At 39.2% G+C, this 20,843-nt stretch overlaps 3 protein-coding genes across 4 annotated transcripts; all 3 read right to left on the bottom strand.

Annotated features, from left to right (window-relative positions):
- Positions 1 to 1,705: 1,705 nt before the first annotated feature.
- On the bottom strand, positions 1,706 to 8,626 carry hoxc4 (homeobox C4). The gene is made up of 2 exons (XM_015386338.1): positions 5,469 to 8,626; positions 1,706 to 4,933 (listed from the first exon to the last, which is right to left on the bottom strand). Exons 1-2 carry the CDS (start codon positions 5,905 to 5,907, stop codon positions 4,566 to 4,568), a joined length of 807 nt encoding a protein of 268 aa, XP_015241824.1. The 5' UTR covers positions 5,908 to 8,626; the 3' UTR covers positions 1,706 to 4,565.
- Positions 8,627 to 14,944: 6,318 nt separating this feature from the next.
- On the bottom strand, positions 14,945 to 17,618 carry LOC107092064 (homeobox protein Hox-C5a-like). The gene is made up of 2 exons (XM_015386348.1): positions 16,950 to 17,618; positions 14,945 to 15,823 (listed from the first exon to the last, which is right to left on the bottom strand). The coding sequence occupies exons 1-2, from the start codon at positions 17,407 to 17,409 to the stop codon at positions 15,615 to 15,617; spliced, it is 669 nt and encodes a 222-aa protein (XP_015241834.1). The 5' UTR covers positions 17,410 to 17,618; the 3' UTR covers positions 14,945 to 15,614.
- A 773-nt stretch (positions 17,619 to 18,391) lies between these two features.
- On the bottom strand, positions 18,392 to 20,459 carry hoxc6 (homeobox C6). 2 transcript variants are annotated; one of them, XM_015385594.1, is made up of 2 exons: positions 19,867 to 20,459; positions 18,392 to 19,478 (listed from the first exon to the last, which is right to left on the bottom strand). In XM_015385594.1, the coding sequence occupies exons 1-2, from the start codon at positions 20,261 to 20,263 to the stop codon at positions 19,168 to 19,170; spliced, it is 708 nt and encodes a 235-aa protein (XP_015241080.1). In that variant the 5' UTR covers positions 20,264 to 20,459; the 3' UTR covers positions 18,392 to 19,167. The 2 variants fall into 2 exon arrangements, with proteins under 2 accessions (XP_015241080.1, XP_015241072.1); XM_015385586.1 differs by having other exon boundaries at positions 18,392 to 19,481; positions 19,867 to 20,458.
- Positions 20,460 to 20,843: the final 384 nt, after the last annotated feature.

Below are 20,843 nucleotides of genomic sequence, written 5' to 3'. Positions count from 1 at the left end.
GTTGTGAATCAAGGGCGCCCTGGGCTGTCAGCCGTTTCGTCCACATGAAAATGTTTGCAAGTTTTGACTATTTATCATTTGACTATTTCTGATTAGTTTTTAAAATCGATTTTTATGTAATTCAATCCATCTCTGCAGTTAGCAAAGTCACTAAAGGCACATGCGTGCCTACAGGCTGGTGCATTTGTTTCCCCGTGAGTAAACGCAGAGTTTTTCGGCGGATTTATGACACACCCACTGATGGTTAGTGTGAGGCAGCCTCTCTTCTGTCCCTGGAAAATAGCAGCGTGACCTCTGTTTCAACTCTCTGCCTTTATACAGCTGCTACGGGGCTGCAGTTAAACCACATACACAACAATGCGTCGAGCTTTCATCACAAACCTAAGTGGTTGAAGGGGCCACTCACCTGAGACGAGTGGACAAACACATGTGTAACTGGACAACTTGACATTAACTGCAAGTGATACAACACAGGTGAGCATCAGATCAGAGCTGGCCGTTTATGTTTAGCTCTTGTTTAAATATCTCGATGGCTCCTTGTGTAAAGTTTTTACACCTTCCGAGAGAAAGGGAGGGTGCGAGGAAAAAGAGAGGCCTCGCCAGAGGTCCTCCATAAATCACAGAGAGCCTGCAGCGGTGCAATGTGAGCTGAAAATCATATGTGATTCAACAGTCTCAAGTCAGAGAATAAACCGATTGGAGCTGAGTAACTGCTCAGGAATTTAAACAGTGCACTCCGAAGACACAAAAACGTATCACAATCTTACACGCTCATCGGGCTGGAAACAATCATGAATTTGCAAGATCACAACAAATTCAGACAGAGGAAATCCTAAACGTGAAATGTCCTAAGCTGTGTTTACACGATAATATTTCACTTCTTAGAATAAAGACAGAACATTTCCTTGATTAGATTTTTTTTTATTTAATAGTACCCTTCAACATGACTAAGTTTAAAGTTTCTAGGCCGCACTGATAACATGTTTGTGGAAACAGTCTTAATAAAAGGAAAAAAATACCAGTTTTTTTATTTTGAAATTAACAAAAATAACGGTGTCTGTAAGTATTCATATTCAGTAAGATGATGAATCTTTGACAGGATTATTAAAATTATGATCATAACAATTATATATTATGTGATTATTTGTTGAAGTATCTTTAAAATGTCACTGTTTTCATATTGAACAAATTCATCACCATCACCGTTCTTGGTCCTTTTGAAAAACTAGTTTAAGACTTGCCTTAAGAATGCTTTCTAATCTTTCAAAAGAAGAGCTCAAACAAAAGCTGCATGATGTTTCCGATGTTCGGAATGTAATTTGAGCTCCACCTGTAACCTCCAAGACATGGTGGGGAGGAAGAAAGGTCAGATACTAACACAGAAACATGTAAGTTTGGCTTTCATTGACATCTGTTTACCTTTGTAATACATGCAGTCCAGCATATTTCCATCAATATTCACAAATGTCGAACACCATCTTTTCTTTTCTTTTTTTTTATCTTCAAATGTACCACAGAAGGAATGGCAAGTTATCAAAACTGTTAGAACTGATGAAAAAATATCCCAATATTAAGAATCGCTTGAATTTACAATTTCCTTACAAAACCAGGGAGGAATTAAGGATACTTTTGGGCATTTAATCCTCTTTGTCCCTTTGTTGNATATATATATATATATATATATTTATATATCATTGTAACTTGTATAATGCAGTTGTTCTCTTTTACTTTAATATATTACTTGGGTTCTCATTGGAAAGTTTTCAAGGTGTTTTTGAGAATAAAAAAACAAAAAAAAAAAGCAAAGAACTTGAATGTCCTTGTTCATAAACTAATCACGATGACCAACTGTCCTAGTACTGTCAAAAACGCCTATAATTGGCAGCTGAGTTTTGGACACAAGAGCCATCCAGGGAACAGAAGTCACATGATCACAGCAAAAGAAACTATTTATAGCCGCACCTTTTTATGAGACCTCAGAGAACGCTAATCATCACCACAGCAAAAATATATATCCAAATTGTGCCATTTCAAGACATAATCTGAAGTGATATTTTTATATGCCTATGGATTGTAGATTATTTTACATTATTTATGTGTAATAACTTGATCATTGAGAAGAGAAGGCGCAGGTTTAGTAATGCAGGCACTCTGGATGCAGAGAGGAGAACTGTCCGAGGGTTCAACGCTGTCTGGTATCACCGTCCATAACAAAGGGATCAACACATGCAGTGATACCCCACCACAGGCCCCCTCTATACAGGCGCAACGCAGGAAAATCCACAAAGAAAGCAGAGGCCAAGAGAGGACCGAAGAGGTTGAACACAGAAGGTACACGCATAGAAAGTAAGTCAGGTCACAGGGTTGGAGAGGTCGGCCATCCAGACTGAAATGCGCCTAATGGAACAGAAAATGTGTCCTCGAGGTGAACTCGGCCTTCTCCCATCTCTCCCCCGCCCCCAAACTTCACTGAAGCACCTTTTCAAGCCCCGCGACACGGAGGCGACAGGGCCGAGAAAAGGGGCTGGAGGGATGCTGCGGTTGCGGAGAGCACATTAATTTCTCCAATCTGTCCAACAACATAAAGGCCCCCGAATTCATTTTTCAGAGCCGTCTCACCACCATTCTACTGGCTTCCCCAATAGCCAAGTCTCAACGTTGTATTTTAGTGCAAGTATATTTTTTCTTGTACTAAAAGAAGTAGAATTTAAAGAATCCACTCCCGCATTTGCACTTATACTTCCGAGTTAATCTGGCTGGTACATAACATTCGATGTTATCAAAACTGGCTATCACCACAGCTGTTTTCCAGGACATTATACAAAGCTCTGTGGTGCAAGATTGATGATGGAAAATACCTCTTCTCTTTGTGTTGTTGTGCCTCCCACTACGCAAGGCATTTTATAGGACCTATTCATGCCACAGTTTCAATAATCTATCAAATGCACGCGCTTCTTTGGATTTGAGTCATGCTCAAACTTCATTTGTCTTAAAAACATGAACAACAAAAAATAACAAAAAGCAAAAAAAAAAAAAAAAAATGCAATGAGAAAAAATAAAAGAAGGATCACGTCTACAAAATATTACGTTTAATGAAACGTAAAAAGTTCTGGACTGTGTATATATATATTATGTTTATTTTTTTATTTCATATTTATTTGGATGTATTTTACTTATGCACATACAGGCACATGTAGGTGCAGAAGTAAATGACCATTAACACTCCTCCCCGTACCACAGGCCAGTGTCGGTCAATCAAAGGCCAGCATCTTCGCTGTGATTTATTTCACACCACACCATGCACTGCACTGAATCTGCAATCAGTTATTTTATTTTTTTTTTAGTTTAAATTGTATTTATTTCACATGTGAAAACCCAGTCACATGGCGCAGATGAACAGCATAGAAAAAGCAGGGCGACTGTGTGCGTTACAAAATAGCTATGTTACAAGCATCTATCAGCTCTAACACATTAAAAATGTAAGCTCTAAATTAAAAGCATGCATTTTGGCCTTGAAGTCAAATTGGGCTTCATTTTGTAGCACTCGCAGAGAGCAGTGCACAAGTGGACTGGAGGGGGCCCTTAGTAGCTTGTCTGCAGCGCTAATTGAATGCCCTTCAGACTGATGAGGTTGCACCACATGTAAGGAGCAAACAGCTTATTTTTCCATATTTTTTTGGAAAGAGAAAATTCTATTACAAGTGAGGCTGTACACAATACACAGGCATTCAGTTTGCAAACATACACACAGACACGCGCACCCTCCATATCTTTACACGCTGTTAATTGAAGGCTGAGGGAAAAGTCAGAAAAAGTGAGTCTGTTTTATCATTTAGACATTTGTACAGTTTTTGAATACCCTTCCATCTTATCTCGCCTAAAATGAACTTCGATCATACGTTTTTAAAACTAGTAGACACTCACTTTTTATTGACCAAAATGATTAGCACAAGAACACTAAACTCCGTTTATTGCATTTCACAATAATCTGCTTTGTAACGGTCTAAACACAACATCAACACCACAAATAATAATGATAATAATAAAACAACAACTCAAAATTCAGATCAAAATCCTGTTTCTGAAATACACGAGGTAAATTCACACATTGTTGATATCCTAAACATACATGTTCAGAACCAATGCCGTGTTCAAGCATTTTTTTATATATCAAAATAATAATTATTATTATAGTGATATCCTTCCAGTGTCGTTTGAAATAAATAGATTGTGCATTTTACCTTGGGCAGCTGGACAAAAAAATTGCCCACAATATCGTTTTGATAAAATGTTTGTTTTTGGTTTTTTTGTTTTGTTTTTTTTCTATTTTCACTCCTTCATTTTAATAAAAAAAACATCATAATAAACGAACTTCAAATAAATTAAACCCTGTTTCACGTAAAAAATAAACCATCGGTATTCGCAGTAATCCATGCTATATAACATGCATTTTTATATAACTTTGGACTTAAGGAAACCGCACAAGATAGCTACGAAAACAAAATATATCCTTGTTCTATAAATAACCAGTTCTCCGTGTAACCCAGGTGTCTGGTTCGTGGTTTTTATAACCTGGTAATATCCTCGCCATGCTGTGATCCGGTGAGTTCGTCAGGGGCCCCAGTGTTGGTGGCCGAGACAGTGGTGACTCCACCGGCCGCAGAGCCTGTGTTGGACCCGGAGGAGGAAGAAGAGGAGGAGGATCTCACTTTGGTGTTCGGCAGCCTGTGATCCTTTTTCCATTTCATCCTGCGGTTCTGAAACCAGATTTTAATCTGTCGCTCAGAGAGCACCAGGGTGTGCGCGATCTCTATGCGTCTCCGCCGGGTTAGATACCGGTTATAGTGGAATTCCTTCTCCAATTCCAAGACCTGCTGCCGGGTGTACGCTGTCCTAGACCGCTTTGGCTCCGTCCCATTGTAACCAGAGTTCACTGGGAGGAAAAAAGGGGGAGATGTGGAGAGAAAGGGTAGAAGGAGAAGGGAGAAAAGGAGGGGGTAAACAAAGTGAGATATGGCTCAAAAGATTTATTGGACACGAATGTTTAGCTGTTTGAGGAAATTTAAATGGGAAGTTAAGAACTTCTCCGCATAATGAGAGGACACTCACATCCAACCATGATCTAAATTATTAATGCAAGATCACAAAGCTCAGATTTTTTTTTCTTCCCCTTCTCTTCTCTTATTCATTTCTCCCCCCTCTCCCTCTATCTCGCAATACATAACAGCAGAAGCCACATGGTGATACGGCTGCCCTGAGTATACCTCGGCTATAAAATTTATGGTGGGTGTAATTACCAATGCCGAGTCGTAAATCCGCCTCAATTGTGCCATTTCAAAGGCTTCCCTGCTATCGGAGCAGGGGCTGGCAACGAGATGGGAGTCAGAGGGGCTTGATAAAGGGAGGGAAGAAGGGGAGAGAGGAGCATGAGCAGAGCAGGGGGAACATAAACACCACAAGTTGCCTACCAGTGCTGACGTGAATTTTCTTCATCCAGGGGTACACCACGGGCTGTTTGGAGGAGACTGTGCTGTTGGGATGCTCCGGGGTGGCTTGGTTGCAGGCGGAAGCTGCGGCCGGTGGGGTGGCGGGGGACATGGACAACTGTGGGGTCTCACATGACGCAGGCTGGCCCTTTCCCGTCAGCAGGTGCGCAGAATGGGGTATTCCGTGTCCCCGCGGCGTGTCGGGCTCGGGGATGCTTGCACAGTTATACTGGCGCTCTTGGTAGCTCGCCCGCGGAGGAGGGTATAACTCCTGGTGATGATGCTGGTAGCCAGTGTCCCTTGCGCGGCTGTAATATTCTGGACTGTGCTCGGGGATGTAGTTGTTTTGCGAATATTCCTCGCATGGAGGAAATTTCGGATCAATGTAGTTAGACTCCATCAAATACGAGCTCATGATCATTAATTTCTGGAGTGGAAAATAATTTTTCTAGCTTTGTCGTTTTTCTGCTCCATAAAGCCCTCCTACTTGCGAGCAGCCCTGTAAAGTTACTTTAACCACGTGACCCAATGGCCCAATAGCAGAGGAAGAGGTAGTTCCCGGATAAGGAACCAGAGGTATTTAGCATACCTACAGACGCCATTGTAGGCACAAAGCGCGCTCTCTCTCCTCTTTTCCGCCTATGTCTCTCTATCCCTCCTTTTTTTGCTCTTCTTCCCCCTTCCTCCCTCTCTCCGGTTTTGTTACCAAGGCAATTGATCTTGGGTACAAAACTAGTAGCTGCTGACCAAGTAAAAAGATAAAACTGGCAAATTCTGTGGCTCCCAATTATTCAAAGGGACAATGGTTGGCCCAGGATAAAGCAAAACAAAAGAGTACTGATAATTTTCTTAGCTTGCAGACCTTGCATAAAGGTTATCTGCAAATTATTGAAGGTGCTTTCTTTATCAGTGTCAATTCAGCTGGGACACAGACTAAAGGCCATTAAAGCCACAAGCTGAACCTTTTTGAAAAATGAAAACATCCTCTTGATATTCATTTTGTCACTAAAGGTATGAACAAGGTATATTGGTCAGCTTTTTGCTGTTTGTTTTTAAACCATTATTTAATCATGAGGGAATCTAACCTGCTTTAAAAGCAAACACGTGCAAATAACCAGCATTCGCCACAAAAGCAACCATACTGAAATATTATGGAGGTTAAATCTTTTTAGGTTCTTTTAGTATATCATTACAAAATAGTATCTGCACTTATTTTTATAATAACTTAGTATATAGCTTGCTTACAAAACCTAAGCAAGTAATGCTACAGCATAAAGGCATTTACAGCATGTACAATTCATGATGATTACAGTCAGCATACTAACATCCACATCTTAAGGCAATCAAGATTATTAAGTAAATGTTTTCATAAAGAATATGAAATGCTGGTAGGTAAATAAAGCAGAGTTTCAATAAGATGGAAGCTTGCTGGTATGAGAGGTTTTCAACATGATTATTTAAGCATCAAACAAACAAATATAAAAGGAAAATAGAAGAAAACATGTGTTTAATCAAATAAGACAGTAAAAATGTAATTGAAAACTTAGTAGAGATAACCTGTGTCTATTTAGTACTTGTGCAAGTATTGTCCAAGTATTTAATCTATTAAAGACTTCTTAGGACCTCACAAAAGTTTACAATATAGCATTCAATTGGAAAATATAGAATACTTCTTGCAACTTCTCTATCATTCAACTGCTTCACAAACTCTCAAAATGTCCCTATACTGCCATACTGTTGCAGTGATCAGCACCAGCTCAAATCTCCTTAATTGGTTATAATATCCTTAATCACCTCAAAACAAAAAAGAACACTCACAATTCTTTTTATCTTTACTCTATTTGTAAAACTCTTTCTTTCTTGATAAAAACCCTGTTACTATTGCTCAGCTGTTATTTTTATTCATCAGTACATTTTTTAGTTCAAATGTTACGCTCTTAAGATTTATACGAGCTTCTGAGAGTTCCTGCAAAGGCTATATGAATTCAGATCTTTAATTGCTTTTTGGTTTCACTGCAGTGCAGGTGATGTGAGATGCTTGGAAGATGTTCCTATGAATCAGATCATTCATAGGAACTGGATAAGAGTGTGACAAAAGAGACACCACACAGAAAAGAAGGAAAACTTTGCACTTGTCACTTTCATGTCTTTTTCCCCCCAAAAACTATATGATATTAATCCAGATGATTAGGCATCGGTTTATGTTTTAAAATTAGGAAGAACAACGATGAAAAATTAAAATAGTCTTGGCAAATTCAATTAAAAATGGTTCTACAGATCTGAAATAAACTGGATTTGATAAGCCATAAAAGTAGGCCTGCAAAGCTGCAAGGGAAGCTTTGCTGTGCACTGCACAGTGTCTTCAAGGTGTTTAGCATTCATGCTCTATTGTTTACTATTTTCATCAAAACAAACTTATGATATGGACTTATGATATGAAGGTTTGCTTCCTAATGATCTAACAAGCTACCAACCACAACTTTTTGCAAAACATAAGATTAAACCTATTTTAACAAACCTCACAATTTTCAACTACAAAGCCAGACTGCAGCTCCACACAGCATACAGCATTGACAGTAATAAATATAAAGTCAGACGTTAGGCATGATTGAAACATGGGAAATAGAATCCCAATGACTTTATGTATCATAACAATATACACCATTGATTTACCTGTAATGACTATCTAGCTAGGTTAAATGTGGTTTTGCAGGTGAGACAGCTGCAATCAGGAGCCTAGAGTAATAAAAAAAAAACATCTTAGGACTCATAACTGTACTTTGCGTATTGTTTCCTGCTCTTTTTGACTCATTTTATACTATGCATGATGTGAACCTCAACAGTCCAGACATAGTGATTAAATAACTTTCATCCCCGATGACAGTTAAGACAATACACCACATAACCTCATAACTCACCAAGAAATTAAGGGAGATGTAAAGTAAAATGACATCACTAAACATACATGACAGTGAGCTGAAATAGTAAAACCATATTTAATTCTCCTACTTCAGCTATCTAAATGTTTGGCATAAGGTAATATTTCATCTCAGCTGTTAGTTTGTTAATCCTGGGTAAAGCTCTGACCATGAGCCACATGACTTGTGGTCGCCTTTTATGTTGTAAACTGATGCTGCAAGCCTGAGTAAACTTGGCATGCCATTCTTCTCAGACAACTTCCAACTCCCAATATAATAATAATAATAATAATAGGTTTAGGTCGATACTGAAAATAGATATAGGTCAGTATTTTGGTTACTCTGCAAGCCAGGGGATCTATTTCCAAAGCCATAATTACATAATAAGTTTAAAAACGATGTGAAAACTGCATATCATAACTCTGACTGTGCTGTTTGTAAAGAATGCGCACGACATTTCTATTACCCCTACCGAGGATGTTAGAGGGGTTTTATAGAGCAATAAAAGCCGTAAATCAGTCACTTCTAAACGACCCCTGGTTCCCGGCGTGTTTTACAGGCTCTGACACAGTAGTAGCGGCGCACTGCTTACAGGACTCCCTTACTCTGTGGCCTCTACAGCTAACTCTACAAAGTGCGGATCTGTGTGGACAATGAATACACTCCGTGACAGCGTTATTGCAATGTTACATTGCTCGGCCGTAAGGATCATTGCTGATGTTTCCTGTATATGCAGAAGCAAGAAAAAGGGAACAGAGAGGAGAACAAGAGTGACGTGCAATCCATTGCCTGGCGTGGTATTTCAGTTGCCCATGTATTCCTGTAGAGACGTATTTGCGATTGTTTTTGCAGCACGCAAATTCGGTTCTACAGGGTACATATAGACAACTAATGTGCTTTCAGATTGGGGCTGGAGAGAAGAACTGTTGAGCAAACATCGGTGCAAGCAGGTTATAAATGAGGCATGCTTTGTCAGATATATTTCAATACGGCAATTGAGCAGAACAATCACATAAAGCGTGCGTAAAAGCTGATGCTTTTCATCTGTGGGAAGCAACGCACAAAGCTATTTGTTTGTTTTTTTATTTTTTTGTTTTTTGTTTTCCGCCCTGAAAACAATCTACACACACAAACACCCCCACACACGCGTGTATACGCTTACACAGGGAATACAGAGGCTCTCCTTTCTCTGCATTCTGCATTGAGGTGGCTCCTATATGAATATTCAGCCACAAACACGGAGAATACAAAAGGACGGCGTGACAGGAGCAGATGAAAAATAAGTTTCTATTGTTCCCAACCATTTCTTCTACTCGCCATTACCATACTGACCGCTCGGTAACCTTTCCTTCTGACACCATAGAAGCTAATGAGAAAATCCTTGGATGAAAAATGCAACGTTGGACATGTGACCTGTTTCGGGGGGGTTATTAAAAACAGCAAACATTCTCAGATTGAGAATCAATTGAACTAATCGCAAAAGAAAAGCACAAAGTGAGTATAAAAACACAACTTCATTAGCATATTTTAAAGTATATTCCCATTTTTTATCAATCAATAAAACTGAGTTCCTCATAAGATAAAACAATAAGAAAGCGTGCCCATTTGGCTGCGTCGAGTTTTCATCTAAACACATGATTTTGTGGTGCACCCAGCCAATGTGAGCACCACGCACTCCCTCTCGCCCCATGTGCTCATGGCGAGCGCATTTTAATATTAGTTAGACAGCCTGACCCGCGTTTCACCCCTCGCGTTTGACTGCTTCCAATAGTTCACTGCCAAGGATTATTGATGGAGAGACAGCAATGAATTCTTTCTCTCCTCACAAATGGCTTTCAGATCGTGCACCTAGTTCAATAACTAGTTATAATGTAGAAGTACAAAAAAATGAGACCCTCAGGCGGATTAATTTGATGTTTCATTTATTCATTTGAGGGATTGTTAAGATTTCTGCACCACCACTACCCCCCCCCCCCCCCCCCCCCCCCCCAACTCCCCCCGAAAAACAACCCTTTTACACGCGTGTTCACACAAGTATGCATGTAAACAGAATTCATCAAAATTCTGCAGGTCCTTCATCCTTTTTTTCACATTCACTGTCCAGTTGTTTGACCTGAATTTAGAGACTGCAGCAATATCTCGCTCCCTAATGAAAATGGTTACGATGCGCTTTTAATCAAACCCTTAATGTAATGGCCTCCACGCGTTTACCTTCCCCAGGTGTAATAACATTAGGCGGGATGGTCCAGTTAAAATAAAAAGTTTTAATGAAGTGCAGACAGACTGGAGACCAGTTGGCTGTGAATGCTGGTATAAAGCGACCGCCAGGGGAGCAAAGGTGATTTTTAGAAACTGGATTCCCCAACATAAACCACTGCGGTACTATGGCTCATTAGAATAATTGTAATATTATAATAAACACAGCCTCCGCTGCAACAAAACATCCTACCTCTGCTTTAAATAGAAACAACATGTAGGCTACTGGAAGTGCCTTTCATTGTACTGTGGTGTATAAAACCCTTGTTTATATGTCTAAAAAAAACACAAAAAACAACGAAAATATAAGCCAATCTAAATAGGAATGATAAACATAAATACAAAAATCTGAACTCATTAAACTTTCAGGCATCATAAAACTCTGATCGAACATTTGTTTGCCCTCAGCCAAATGACAGATGTTTCTGTTAAGATACAGTTTTGACCTGAAATCAAACGAGGAGACTTACTTTAACATCCACAGTTGCTCTCATTTTGACCCAGTGAACAGTCTGAAACAAAGCACAAAAAGAAATATTTTTACATACGAATGATTCATGGGAGATTTTGAGTTTTTCATAACTTGCATATAAACATAATAAATTGTTAAAAATATATTCAGGAAAATGCCACACTGATCTTTATTACAACATTAAATAATTATTCTATCAGGGATGTTGTAGTAAGCATTTTTTTTAAATATTTATATTTTATTTCTCTCTATTTTAACTATTATAATGGTAGGTTAATTTGGAAAGTTATTAGATAGATGTAAAAGTCTTGTTGTAAAAGTTTGATCTTTATGTGGAAATTATGAGATAAATGTTAATAATCTTCATAATAAAAACCGATAGAATTGTAGATATCAAACGTAATAAAATCACTGAAAACAAACCATGTCAAACTTTAATTTACAAATTAATTTAGTTTCGCACTTATTTTCAACTACTATTTTTTATTACAACATTTTGTTTAATATTCACGCATTTCTGAAGGGAGACTGTGCAAAAAATGCGCAATGTTTGAATTCCTGCAGAATAGAGACCTTGAAAAGGATTTAAGACAGATCGTTTTCAGACGATAAAACAAAACTTTACAAGCAATTTGGCATTTCCTTGGGCAAGAGCTACTATGAATAGAATTGCCTGGACTTCAGCGCCTCTGAATTATGGCGAACAGTCAATAAAAAAGAAACACGACTTTGTCTTCACATTGTAAATAAAATCAGTCTCTGCTCTGAAATTTTGCAATTGAGATATCTGACTCTTTTTCGAGTTCCAGACAAAGGGAAGTCTGTGCTCACCCGGAAATGACCTCTGCGGATTGAAGGATGACAGTGTCGGTTCCACAGGTCAGAGAAAGGAATACACCAGCCCAGAACATGGCAGTGAAAGCGAATATTCAGACCAGTTTCACTTTCAAAATGAAGATTTGAAACTTTTTTTTCCCTCTAGCACCTAGCCTTTATTCAAGAATCCCTTCAAATAAAAAACGCTTTATATACCTAGAATGTGTATACAGTATATTTGAGGTGTACGAGAGATAACAAAATATTTATTTTAGGAAAACGGAAGCCCACTCCTTTGCAAATTCTTTTTCTAATGCAAATTTTTCTGGACATTTTCTAAATGATAAATTTTTTACCAAAACAACACAGGGAACAAAACATTTCGAATGCCCCCTGCACAGCCACACTCACACGGGAGTATATGTTACACAGTGCCCCCTATTGAAATAGCACAGTTGACCCTGCACACCTGAAAGCAAAATGTACCTTCAGAAATGGAAATAAGGTATATTCGGCTCAGCCACCGCAACACATTTAATACAACGGCAACCAAAACAGACCTGAAAAAGTATCTGTAACCACAGCATCCTGTAAATGTGAAAACTAATCAATTTGAGCTCTGATGTGAAATAATAGCACCTCCACACATTGATTAGGAGTAGAGGAAGCTGTTTCTGTAGGCGGAGCTGTTTGCCTAGGCATATGGGTGATTAAATGATGTCTCCAACAGAGCAACAGAAAACTATTAAGGTCATAAGAAGGCATTGTCTCATTAGTTTTCAAGCTAATCAAACTGGTATGGGTTTTTTGTATGTGGTTAAAAATGGTGGGAAATGTGCAAATATTTATTCTTTTTTCAGTTCACAGTCAAACTGTGTTACTAAAAATGAGATCCGAGAACCTGTATGGTGAGAAAACGGCCGTGACACACAAAAGACCGCTGTGACAAGGTGAAAAAACCCAACAACAACGCCCATTCTCCCTAAAACGACTGCAGCATGCTAAACAACAGTACAATTATCATGCATCTTTTTGGATAATTAGCCCCTAATTTGCTACACAGTTCAATCTAAATTGATACAATTTTTAAATCATGCTACAGATATTTCTCCTCACGAAATTTTATGTATTGAGTGGATGTGTCTGTGGGCGGATTAGTGCGCAGGATGCAGTATGTGTTTTTCTGTTTTTTACAATAAAACTGCAGCATTCTGTGTTGTTATCTGCTGCATATTCTCTTGACATTATTTTGTTGTATTTATTGCAATAACAAATTAATGTAGAGGAATAATTAGCTTTAATCACATTTAGCCCTATCTTGAAATGAAATAGACTTTTATTCTTGGCTTTAGTTGAAGGTTTATGAACGTGATGCAACTGTAACATGAAGTGTGGAAATTAATTATAGCGATTTTTATTTTATTTTCTCTACTACGAAGTATAATGAAGCAGCAAATTTAACCTTGCTCCTCAAAATGATTGTGTGCTGATCCTCCACTTCATGTTATACTTCAGACATAGAGAACAAGATCAACTTTAAAATTGTTGACAGTGATATTTAGCACTAAAGTGGATCTTCTCTCTTATTCCTAATTTTTAAAAATAAAGATCCTAACGCCATTTAAACATAAACATAGGGAAAATACTTGTTTTTTTCCACAGCACTGCTTCATTTTATCAAAGTTTCAAGATTTTTTAATTTAAATTAAACAGACATGTTCAAGTTAACATTTGCATGGGAATATTGCGAGCAGATGTAGAGGGCAACGTAAGAACTTAAAAGCTCTTGCTCTGATGTTATTTTTAACACACTCGTATTTGTTTCAAAAATCATTTTGAAAACATAAACCGGCGAGCATTTTCTAATCTTTGGTATTGAATCACAGCTCCGCTGAGTCGTCATCAGGTAATTCAGTTATGTTTATATTGTCAATCCATGCGTTCAAAGTAACTCAATCACACACACGCGCGCGCACAAAAAAAAAGAATATTTTGAGCGATATGACTGCACAAACCCGAAGCAGTATGTAAAGTTGAAATAACTTACTGCAGCAGCAGGTCTCAGCCCTTCGCTCCGCTCCACAGTCCGGAGAAAGGTACTGCATCCTCTGCCACTACCACAAAGCCCTTTCCTACTCCGATAAGGGGGAAGCCAGCAGCTGCGATTCCGGACAGTTAAGATTATATATGATGTGTATATATCGAAGGTTTGTCAGCTCTTCCAGGCCATAAAACCCACTTAAACGACACCACGTGCTTCTCACGCACCATTCACAGGCCCTGCTTGGGGCAATTGGCATTTGTAACCTTGTAAACTTTAAAATCCCCAAAAAGAAAGCTTGAATGCATGCTCTCACGTTAAGGTTTATAGGCCCCAACAGAGCGCAGAGAAAGTGGACGCTGCAGTAGACCGGTTCAAATAAGGGGAGATCATACAGGAGGCTGTTAGTTTTAAAGGTGAGTTGGCTTTTTTATTTTATTTAAGTAAAGATGGGGATTGCCTCTCAGGATACGCTGCATCACTTGAACTGAGACATCAAATGCTGCTAAGTGGTATTTTAACTATAATGTAATGAAACAGGGTTGAAGCAGGTCTGACCATATGCCCCCAAAGAAGTGTCTGTGTGCGGCCACAGGAAGCCGAGCTTTGCATCCACTGTTGTGTTGTTCTAACAGGCTGGTGTGGCCCTTCCTCATCCCCTGACAAAACAGGAAGCCGAGTGTTCCTGCAGAGTGCTGGAAAAGGGGGCAATAAAGTTTTATGAGGGGGGCCTTAAACTTCAGAGCGCGTTTGTCAACCAGAGAAATTCTGGGGTCTCTGAGAATACCTAACAAAACAAACAAAATTTCATTTGAAAAATGAGAGTTACATTTTTATTCAGTGGACAAAATGTGAAGAAAAAAATGTCTGAAGTACGTAACTATTTTTTGCAATGGATCTCAGATATTAAGAGAAAAATAATACTCACAAAAAAGTGTCTTATTTTTAATGATTTTATTGGTTACAATCAACAAACTGGCCATCAATCAGGCCTTGTGTGCATCAGGCACCTGTAGTTTACTATGGGAAACAAATAATGCTGCATTGCACATTTCAGTGTTATCAAACACACTCACAAGGTTATGACAGACAACATGGATGACAAACTGCACACTAAACACATCAGACAAAATCCTGATTTATTTGACGAAGAAGGAAAACAGGTTTCAACCTAACCAATTTTATTTTATTTTTTTTACTCATGGACCTTACTTTTTAATTACACGCTTAAGAAGTTGGAAATGATGAACTCTCAGTCATTACTCTGTCCCCTATACTATGAACACATATTAATAACGTTGTGCAGCTTTTTCAAGCGCAATGCGGGTCAAAAGCCTTGAAGGACCCAGCTCCCGCCAGAGCCCAGCTTTTTGCGCAGTAAAGTGGGGTTATCATCGCATAGGCAGCAAATTAATTTAGAAATGTAAACCGATTGATCATAGTGAGCGATATTCAATACATTAGGTTCCAAACCGCAGAAAGTGACACATAATTGGTGATGAAGCACACAGAGCCGTGTCATGATGTCATTGCTCCTTAGCGGTTCATCCGTAGGTCAAGCGAGCAACTCCAGCACTGCTGTGCAAGTGTAGGGCTGTTGAAAAAAAAGTGCTGCATCGCCTGTTTTACTCCTTTACTTTGATCTTTGAGTCCTTCTTCCATTTCATCCTTCTGTTCTGGAACCAGATTTTGATCTGCCTCTCGTTTAGGCACAGACTGTTGGCGATCTCTATGCGCCTGCGGCGGCTCAGGTAGCGGTTGAAGTGAAACTCTTTCTCCAGCTCCAGAGTCTGGTAGCGGGTGTAACTGGTCCGGGAACGCTTACCCTCCGATTCTGAAGCAGTATTAGAATATGTCAGCTTTCAGCAACATTATATTGCACAAATTATTGCAACAAATTAAGCTTTGGTTATAATGTGTACAAATATGGAAAAGCTATAGTTATTGAGGCCCTCTCCTCAATAAACTTCATTTATTTCTATTGATATATTGTTGGATTTGCTCTATAGAAATTATATAACAAGAAAAAAAGCCGAAGATACTAAAAAAAACTAAATTTTATTAATATAATCATCTTAATTGTTTAAAATTTGAAAACAAAATTGTAGCTCAGTAAATCACTTCTAACACCTATGAATTAATCAGATAACTTACAATCTCTGGGCCTCCCTGTAAGGTATGAAACCGCTACTAGTAGGGAAATAAATCATCCTGAAGCGAGACCAACATAAGTCATAAAAGTAGCATTTAATATTATGCAAAATGGTGTTTTCCAATTGTTTTCCTATTTATAGACTTGCACAGCCTCGCTATGTAAAGCAACAGGCCTGCAGCCGCTGGATATTTAGATTAATCCAACATCCCTGCTGCGTGTTTTCTGTGCATGCATTTGCAAAGTGAACAAACACATATCCAGTCTTGCTTCTTGTTTTGTAGCTAATGCATTTACAGTTTTCTCTGCAGCTAAATTGTCAGCAGCTATAGGTTTGGAGGCATGAAGAAAGCATGTCTATTCAAATCTCTCAGAGGTGAAGAGTTCAGAATTGGGTCAGGACATTGGTGTGGCCCAGAGTTCAATTAAAGGCTAAAGCTTTTTGTCTTCCTCCCCAAGGAACACTGAAAATTTAAAAGCATGTAGGGAGAAGCAGAAACTCCGCAATAACTATTACATAGTCGGATTTGTAACATAATTTCAATGTTTTTTTCATATATTTGTTCTCTTATCCAATTATTTCACCATAAATCACAGCACAGATCACCCCTTCACCGTAACAGAGCAGGTTTACGAGCAATACATGCCTTTGTCATAAAATTTATGACCACGAGTTTTTATTATTTCCTGCTTTTGGCCTATAAAACTCAAGAGGGACACTAGAGCGAGCGAAACCAAGTGTTGTTGCGTTAAGAGTGAACATCATATTCGCACTTTTCTTGCCTTTAATAAAACAGGAAAACTTTACCGTGGCTCATGTGCAGTTTTGTCATCCAGGGATAAATCTGCGGCCGCTGTTCACTATCCTGAAGCTGGTGCGCATTTGCGTTTGTTTTCACTGTCTGTGCGCTTTCCGCTTTTTGGCTGCCCTCCTGGCTCCTGTTACCTCCGAGTTTTGCGCTTCTTTCCGGGTCTCTGTCCGCGCCTCGTCCGTAGCCGAGTCCACTCTCCTCTACGGGGGAAACGCTGGAGAGCATGCCTATCTGTGTTCCGGGAGGGAGCAGAGTATCCGTGTTGCCACGCAGCCTAGTTCTGATCTCCTCCCGTTGCGCAGAGGTCGTGGGGACGGGATAGGAGTAAATCCCGTTCACGTTAGCACCCTCACAACGGCTGGACGTGCGCCCAGATGCATCGAAAGTAAACATGCTGTTAGCAGAAGTTTTCTTGCTTGTTTGTCCAAAATTGGAGTACTCAACACGAGAGTTCATTTCAGAACTAATTCAACCCACCCACAGTTTCTATTCAAACAGCACACAAGATGAGGGTTGCGGGTATTTCCTTCTTTTTGATGATCATTGCTTTTTCTTTGTAGGCTTCTAATGGAAAATTCACAACTGTCTATCCCAAAGAAGAGGAAAAAAATAATCCAGGATTTATAGGTGGAGTAGGCTTTGGTATCTTTTCTCTCTTTTTTTTAATTCTTGATCCGGAGCGCACTGCCCAAATATGGGGTATTTGTATGCGATCACGTGCATGTGTTGGCCAGTCATAAATTGGCTTGATACTCAATGGGGATATTGATGAATAGGAGAAACGTGTCCGGTAAACTTTGAGCTGTTTGGTTGTTGGGGACCATGCAAGGGGGATCTTTAACGCAAAAAGCCAGGACAGAAAGACAAGAGCGTCATCTGGTGTCTGGAATGGAGCAGGACGTGTCAGGACGTGCGCCAGGGACGCGTTTTAAAGTCCAAGGGAAGAGAATGTTGAAAATATATATAATAATATATAATATAATAATATAAAAAAAAGAAGTCGTTTGCTTTGTACATAAATTACTTTAGTTTAATAATACTAATACTGTAACTGATCATAATAATAATACATTAATACATTAATCTATATATATATATATATATATATATATATATATATATATATATATATATATATATAAACAATATCTAAAATAATATACTTGAAAAACTACAATAAGAAAAGTATTTCTGTTCCCCCTCAACGTGAAAACATTAAATTACGAAAGCTGAAGAGTGTTTAGTCACCATTGTTTTTCTGTTCCCACTGTAATGCTCCAAAACCCTCATATTAACTTATTATAAAGATTTCTTTGCACCTAGAAAATAGGATTCTATTTTTTTGTTGTGATAAACTTGGAAAACATGCCCAGTAGACCGCATTTGATTGTTAGAACAAAGTAATGATCGAAGCAACAAGACGAGAGTTATAGGCTAAAGATTTTATTCACTGATACACAAATATGACAAAACAAAAAATCATAACACTCAAAAAAGTGAAGAATTACTAGTGTACAAATCTGTTTCACAACAAAAAAATGCATATTGTCAAATGATTTAAAAAGAAGTGGCGCTTTTCTTTGACGGTATGCTGCGCCATAACCAAGCGGCTAAATGCACAGCACGGGATTTGCATAATATGTAGTTATGCTTCTTTTATTTGATATATACAAGCTCATCAGTTGACCGTGCAACTTATTTTTTTTCTCTTTTTTTAATACGTGGACAATTCAAGTACTAGTTTACATTGTGTTCCGTGGAACGCCGTGGAATGTGCATGTACAACAATGAGCAAAGTCAAACCAACACTGTATTTGGTGAGGTGATTAAAGAGTTCACAGTGAGGAATTGGCTGTGGGTAAATACAGACTTTTTGCCTGGTGTTTGGGAAAAAGAACCCAGGAAAATAACACTTCTTGTTTTTATTATTTTCACAATACATTTGAGACATTGATATTATTATTATTGATCAAACAAACACCTCAGTGCTCCAAATGTCACAGAGACCAATCTTTGATGGAATAATGTTTTGAATATTTAGTGCTCCACAGCTGCTGTGGTCAAGATGAGTTAAAGAGCAGCGGGTATAACCATCATGCAGTAAAGTCAAGTCTTCATAGATTTTTTTTATAGGTAGTTATGTTGGACTTTCATGGTCAAGAAATGACCTCCTCCTCTCCACTTCCACGCACACATGTGCGCAATACTTTCCAGCTATTCCTTTTTCTTGTGTTCATCCTTCCCTTCTTCCACTGCGCTTCCACTCCGTTCCTCCTCCTGAGCAGCTCCTGTCTGTTCACTTCCAGTCACCGTGGAGGTCAGGTTGCTCTCCTTCTTCCATTTCATGCGCCGGTTCTGGAACCAGATCTTGATCTGCCGCTCTGTCAAGCACAGCGCGTTGGCGATCTCTATGCGTCTGCGCCTGGTCAGGTAGCGGTTGAAGTGGAACTCTTTCTCCAGTTCCAGTGTTTGGTAGCGAGAGTAGATCTGACGTCCTCTGCGTCTATCTGTCCCGTAGCCAACTCCTGCTGGAGCACAAAGTAAAAGGCAATTATTTTATCCCTGAATATAAAATTATACATTACAAGTAAAAAAATATGGCCAGAATTTTTGTCTAAAATAGCAAAAAATGTTATTAAATTTTAGCCGACAGTGTATAGAATTATTTCATATTTTCAAATGCAAAATTACAAAATGATTTTAGCAATATTTCTTTGCCCCAAGTCATCGATTATTATCACTACAACAATATCAAAATCAAAGCTGTTTATTTGCACATGGTAAGGCCCATCTCACAAGTCGAGCAGATACAGTAATGTTTTATGGGGCCATAAAAAGTAACTTACTCTCTTGGTAAGACATATCGTAAAACTGGCCCATTTCCCTAATTTATTTGGTCGTAGTAAAACTCACCGCTGTGTGAGTTCATGCGCTGCATCCACGGGTAGATCGGAATATTGCTCTTCTGCTCCTGGGCTCCTGCCCTCCCCTGATCCAGACTGTACTCCTGGGCAATGTGGCTCTGCGAGCCGAGTCCCATGTTTGTCTGCCTGCAGCTTGGCAGGACGTCTTTATCCTGGAGGAACACGTTGGATCCATACTCATACTGCGCCCTGCCGGAGCCGAACACCACATTCTCCTGAGGGGAATAGAAAGGGGCATATATCCGATTCTGGGTCACAGCGGCGCCGTACGACGAAAAATGTCTGACTGTGTCATAGGTGGTGGAGTTTAGGGGGACGTTGGGCAGAACCTCTTGACCACCGGACAAATGGCAGGAGAGCGACGGGTTTGCGAAATAAGAATTCATACCTTGCCTGTAACCCTTCTCTCCAACTCTTCCCCACTTCTTTATCGGGTCTCTTTTCAATCTTCCTTCTCCAGTAAATCTCCCTCCCGCCTGTGTCAAGTCAACCAACCACACCTTCCTCCCCAAAAATCGCCCGTATATCCCCCCTCTCGAGTTGCTGCCTCTCCTCCGTGGATGCGGGGCTACTTTTGAGGATTGAATATTATTAATTTCCAATCTCCGGTTAAGACGCAAAAAAAAAAAAAAAAAAAAAAACCAGAGTGTTATAGCCGAGGCTTGGCTCAGTGAGAGACAATATGACAACGTCAGCTGACCATTCTCGACCAATCGAGAGGCGGGAAGTTGAAGCGAAACTGTGGCTTTTAGCTCAGAGCTGCGTGGAGCATTAGTGCTAAATGCCGATAAACACAACGCAGACTGCAAGTCAAAGGCGCACCATACAGGGAAGGTTTTTTTTTGGCTTAAAGTTTAGAAGACAAAAACATGGTTACCATTCAGGAGAATAAACAGGAATTGTGATTATCCCCACGCTAATATCAGACTCAAATTATATATATATATATATATATATATATATATA

Source organism: Cyprinodon variegatus, unplaced genomic scaffold, assembly GCF_000732505.1.
Source record: "Cyprinodon variegatus isolate N-32 unplaced genomic scaffold, C_variegatus-1.0 Scaffold16, whole genome shotgun sequence".
NCBI lineage: Eukaryota > Metazoa > Chordata > Actinopteri > Cyprinodontiformes > Cyprinodontidae > Cyprinodon > Cyprinodon variegatus.
This window is presented reverse-complemented; position numbering and strand designations above follow the sequence as displayed.

Bases quoted from the DNA above. Each gene is read 5' to 3' on its own strand.
- hoxc4 (XM_015386338.1), bottom strand. From the start codon at position 5,907: ATGATCATGAGCTCGTATTTGATGGAGTCTAACTACATTGATCCGAAA. The intron at 4,934-5,468 runs GTAGGCAACTTG...TTTTCCTCCCAG, and splicing joins GAAAATTCACGTCAGCACTG to TGAACTCTGGTTACAATGGG.
- hoxc6 (XM_015385586.1), bottom strand. From the start codon at position 20,263: ATGAATTCTTATTTCGCAAACCCGTCGCTCTCCTGCCATTTGTCCGGT. The intron at 19,482-19,866 runs GTGAGTTTTACT...TTTGTGCTCCAG, and splicing joins GCGCATGAACTCACACAGCG to CAGGAGTTGGCTACGGGACA.
- LOC107092064 (XM_015386348.1), bottom strand. From the start codon at position 17,409: ATGAACTCTCGTGTTGAGTACTCCAATTTTGGACAAACAAGCAAGAAA. The intron at 15,824-16,949 runs GTAAAGTTTTCC...ATACTGCTTCAG, and splicing joins AAAACTGCACATGAGCCACG to AATCGGAGGGTAAGCGTTCC.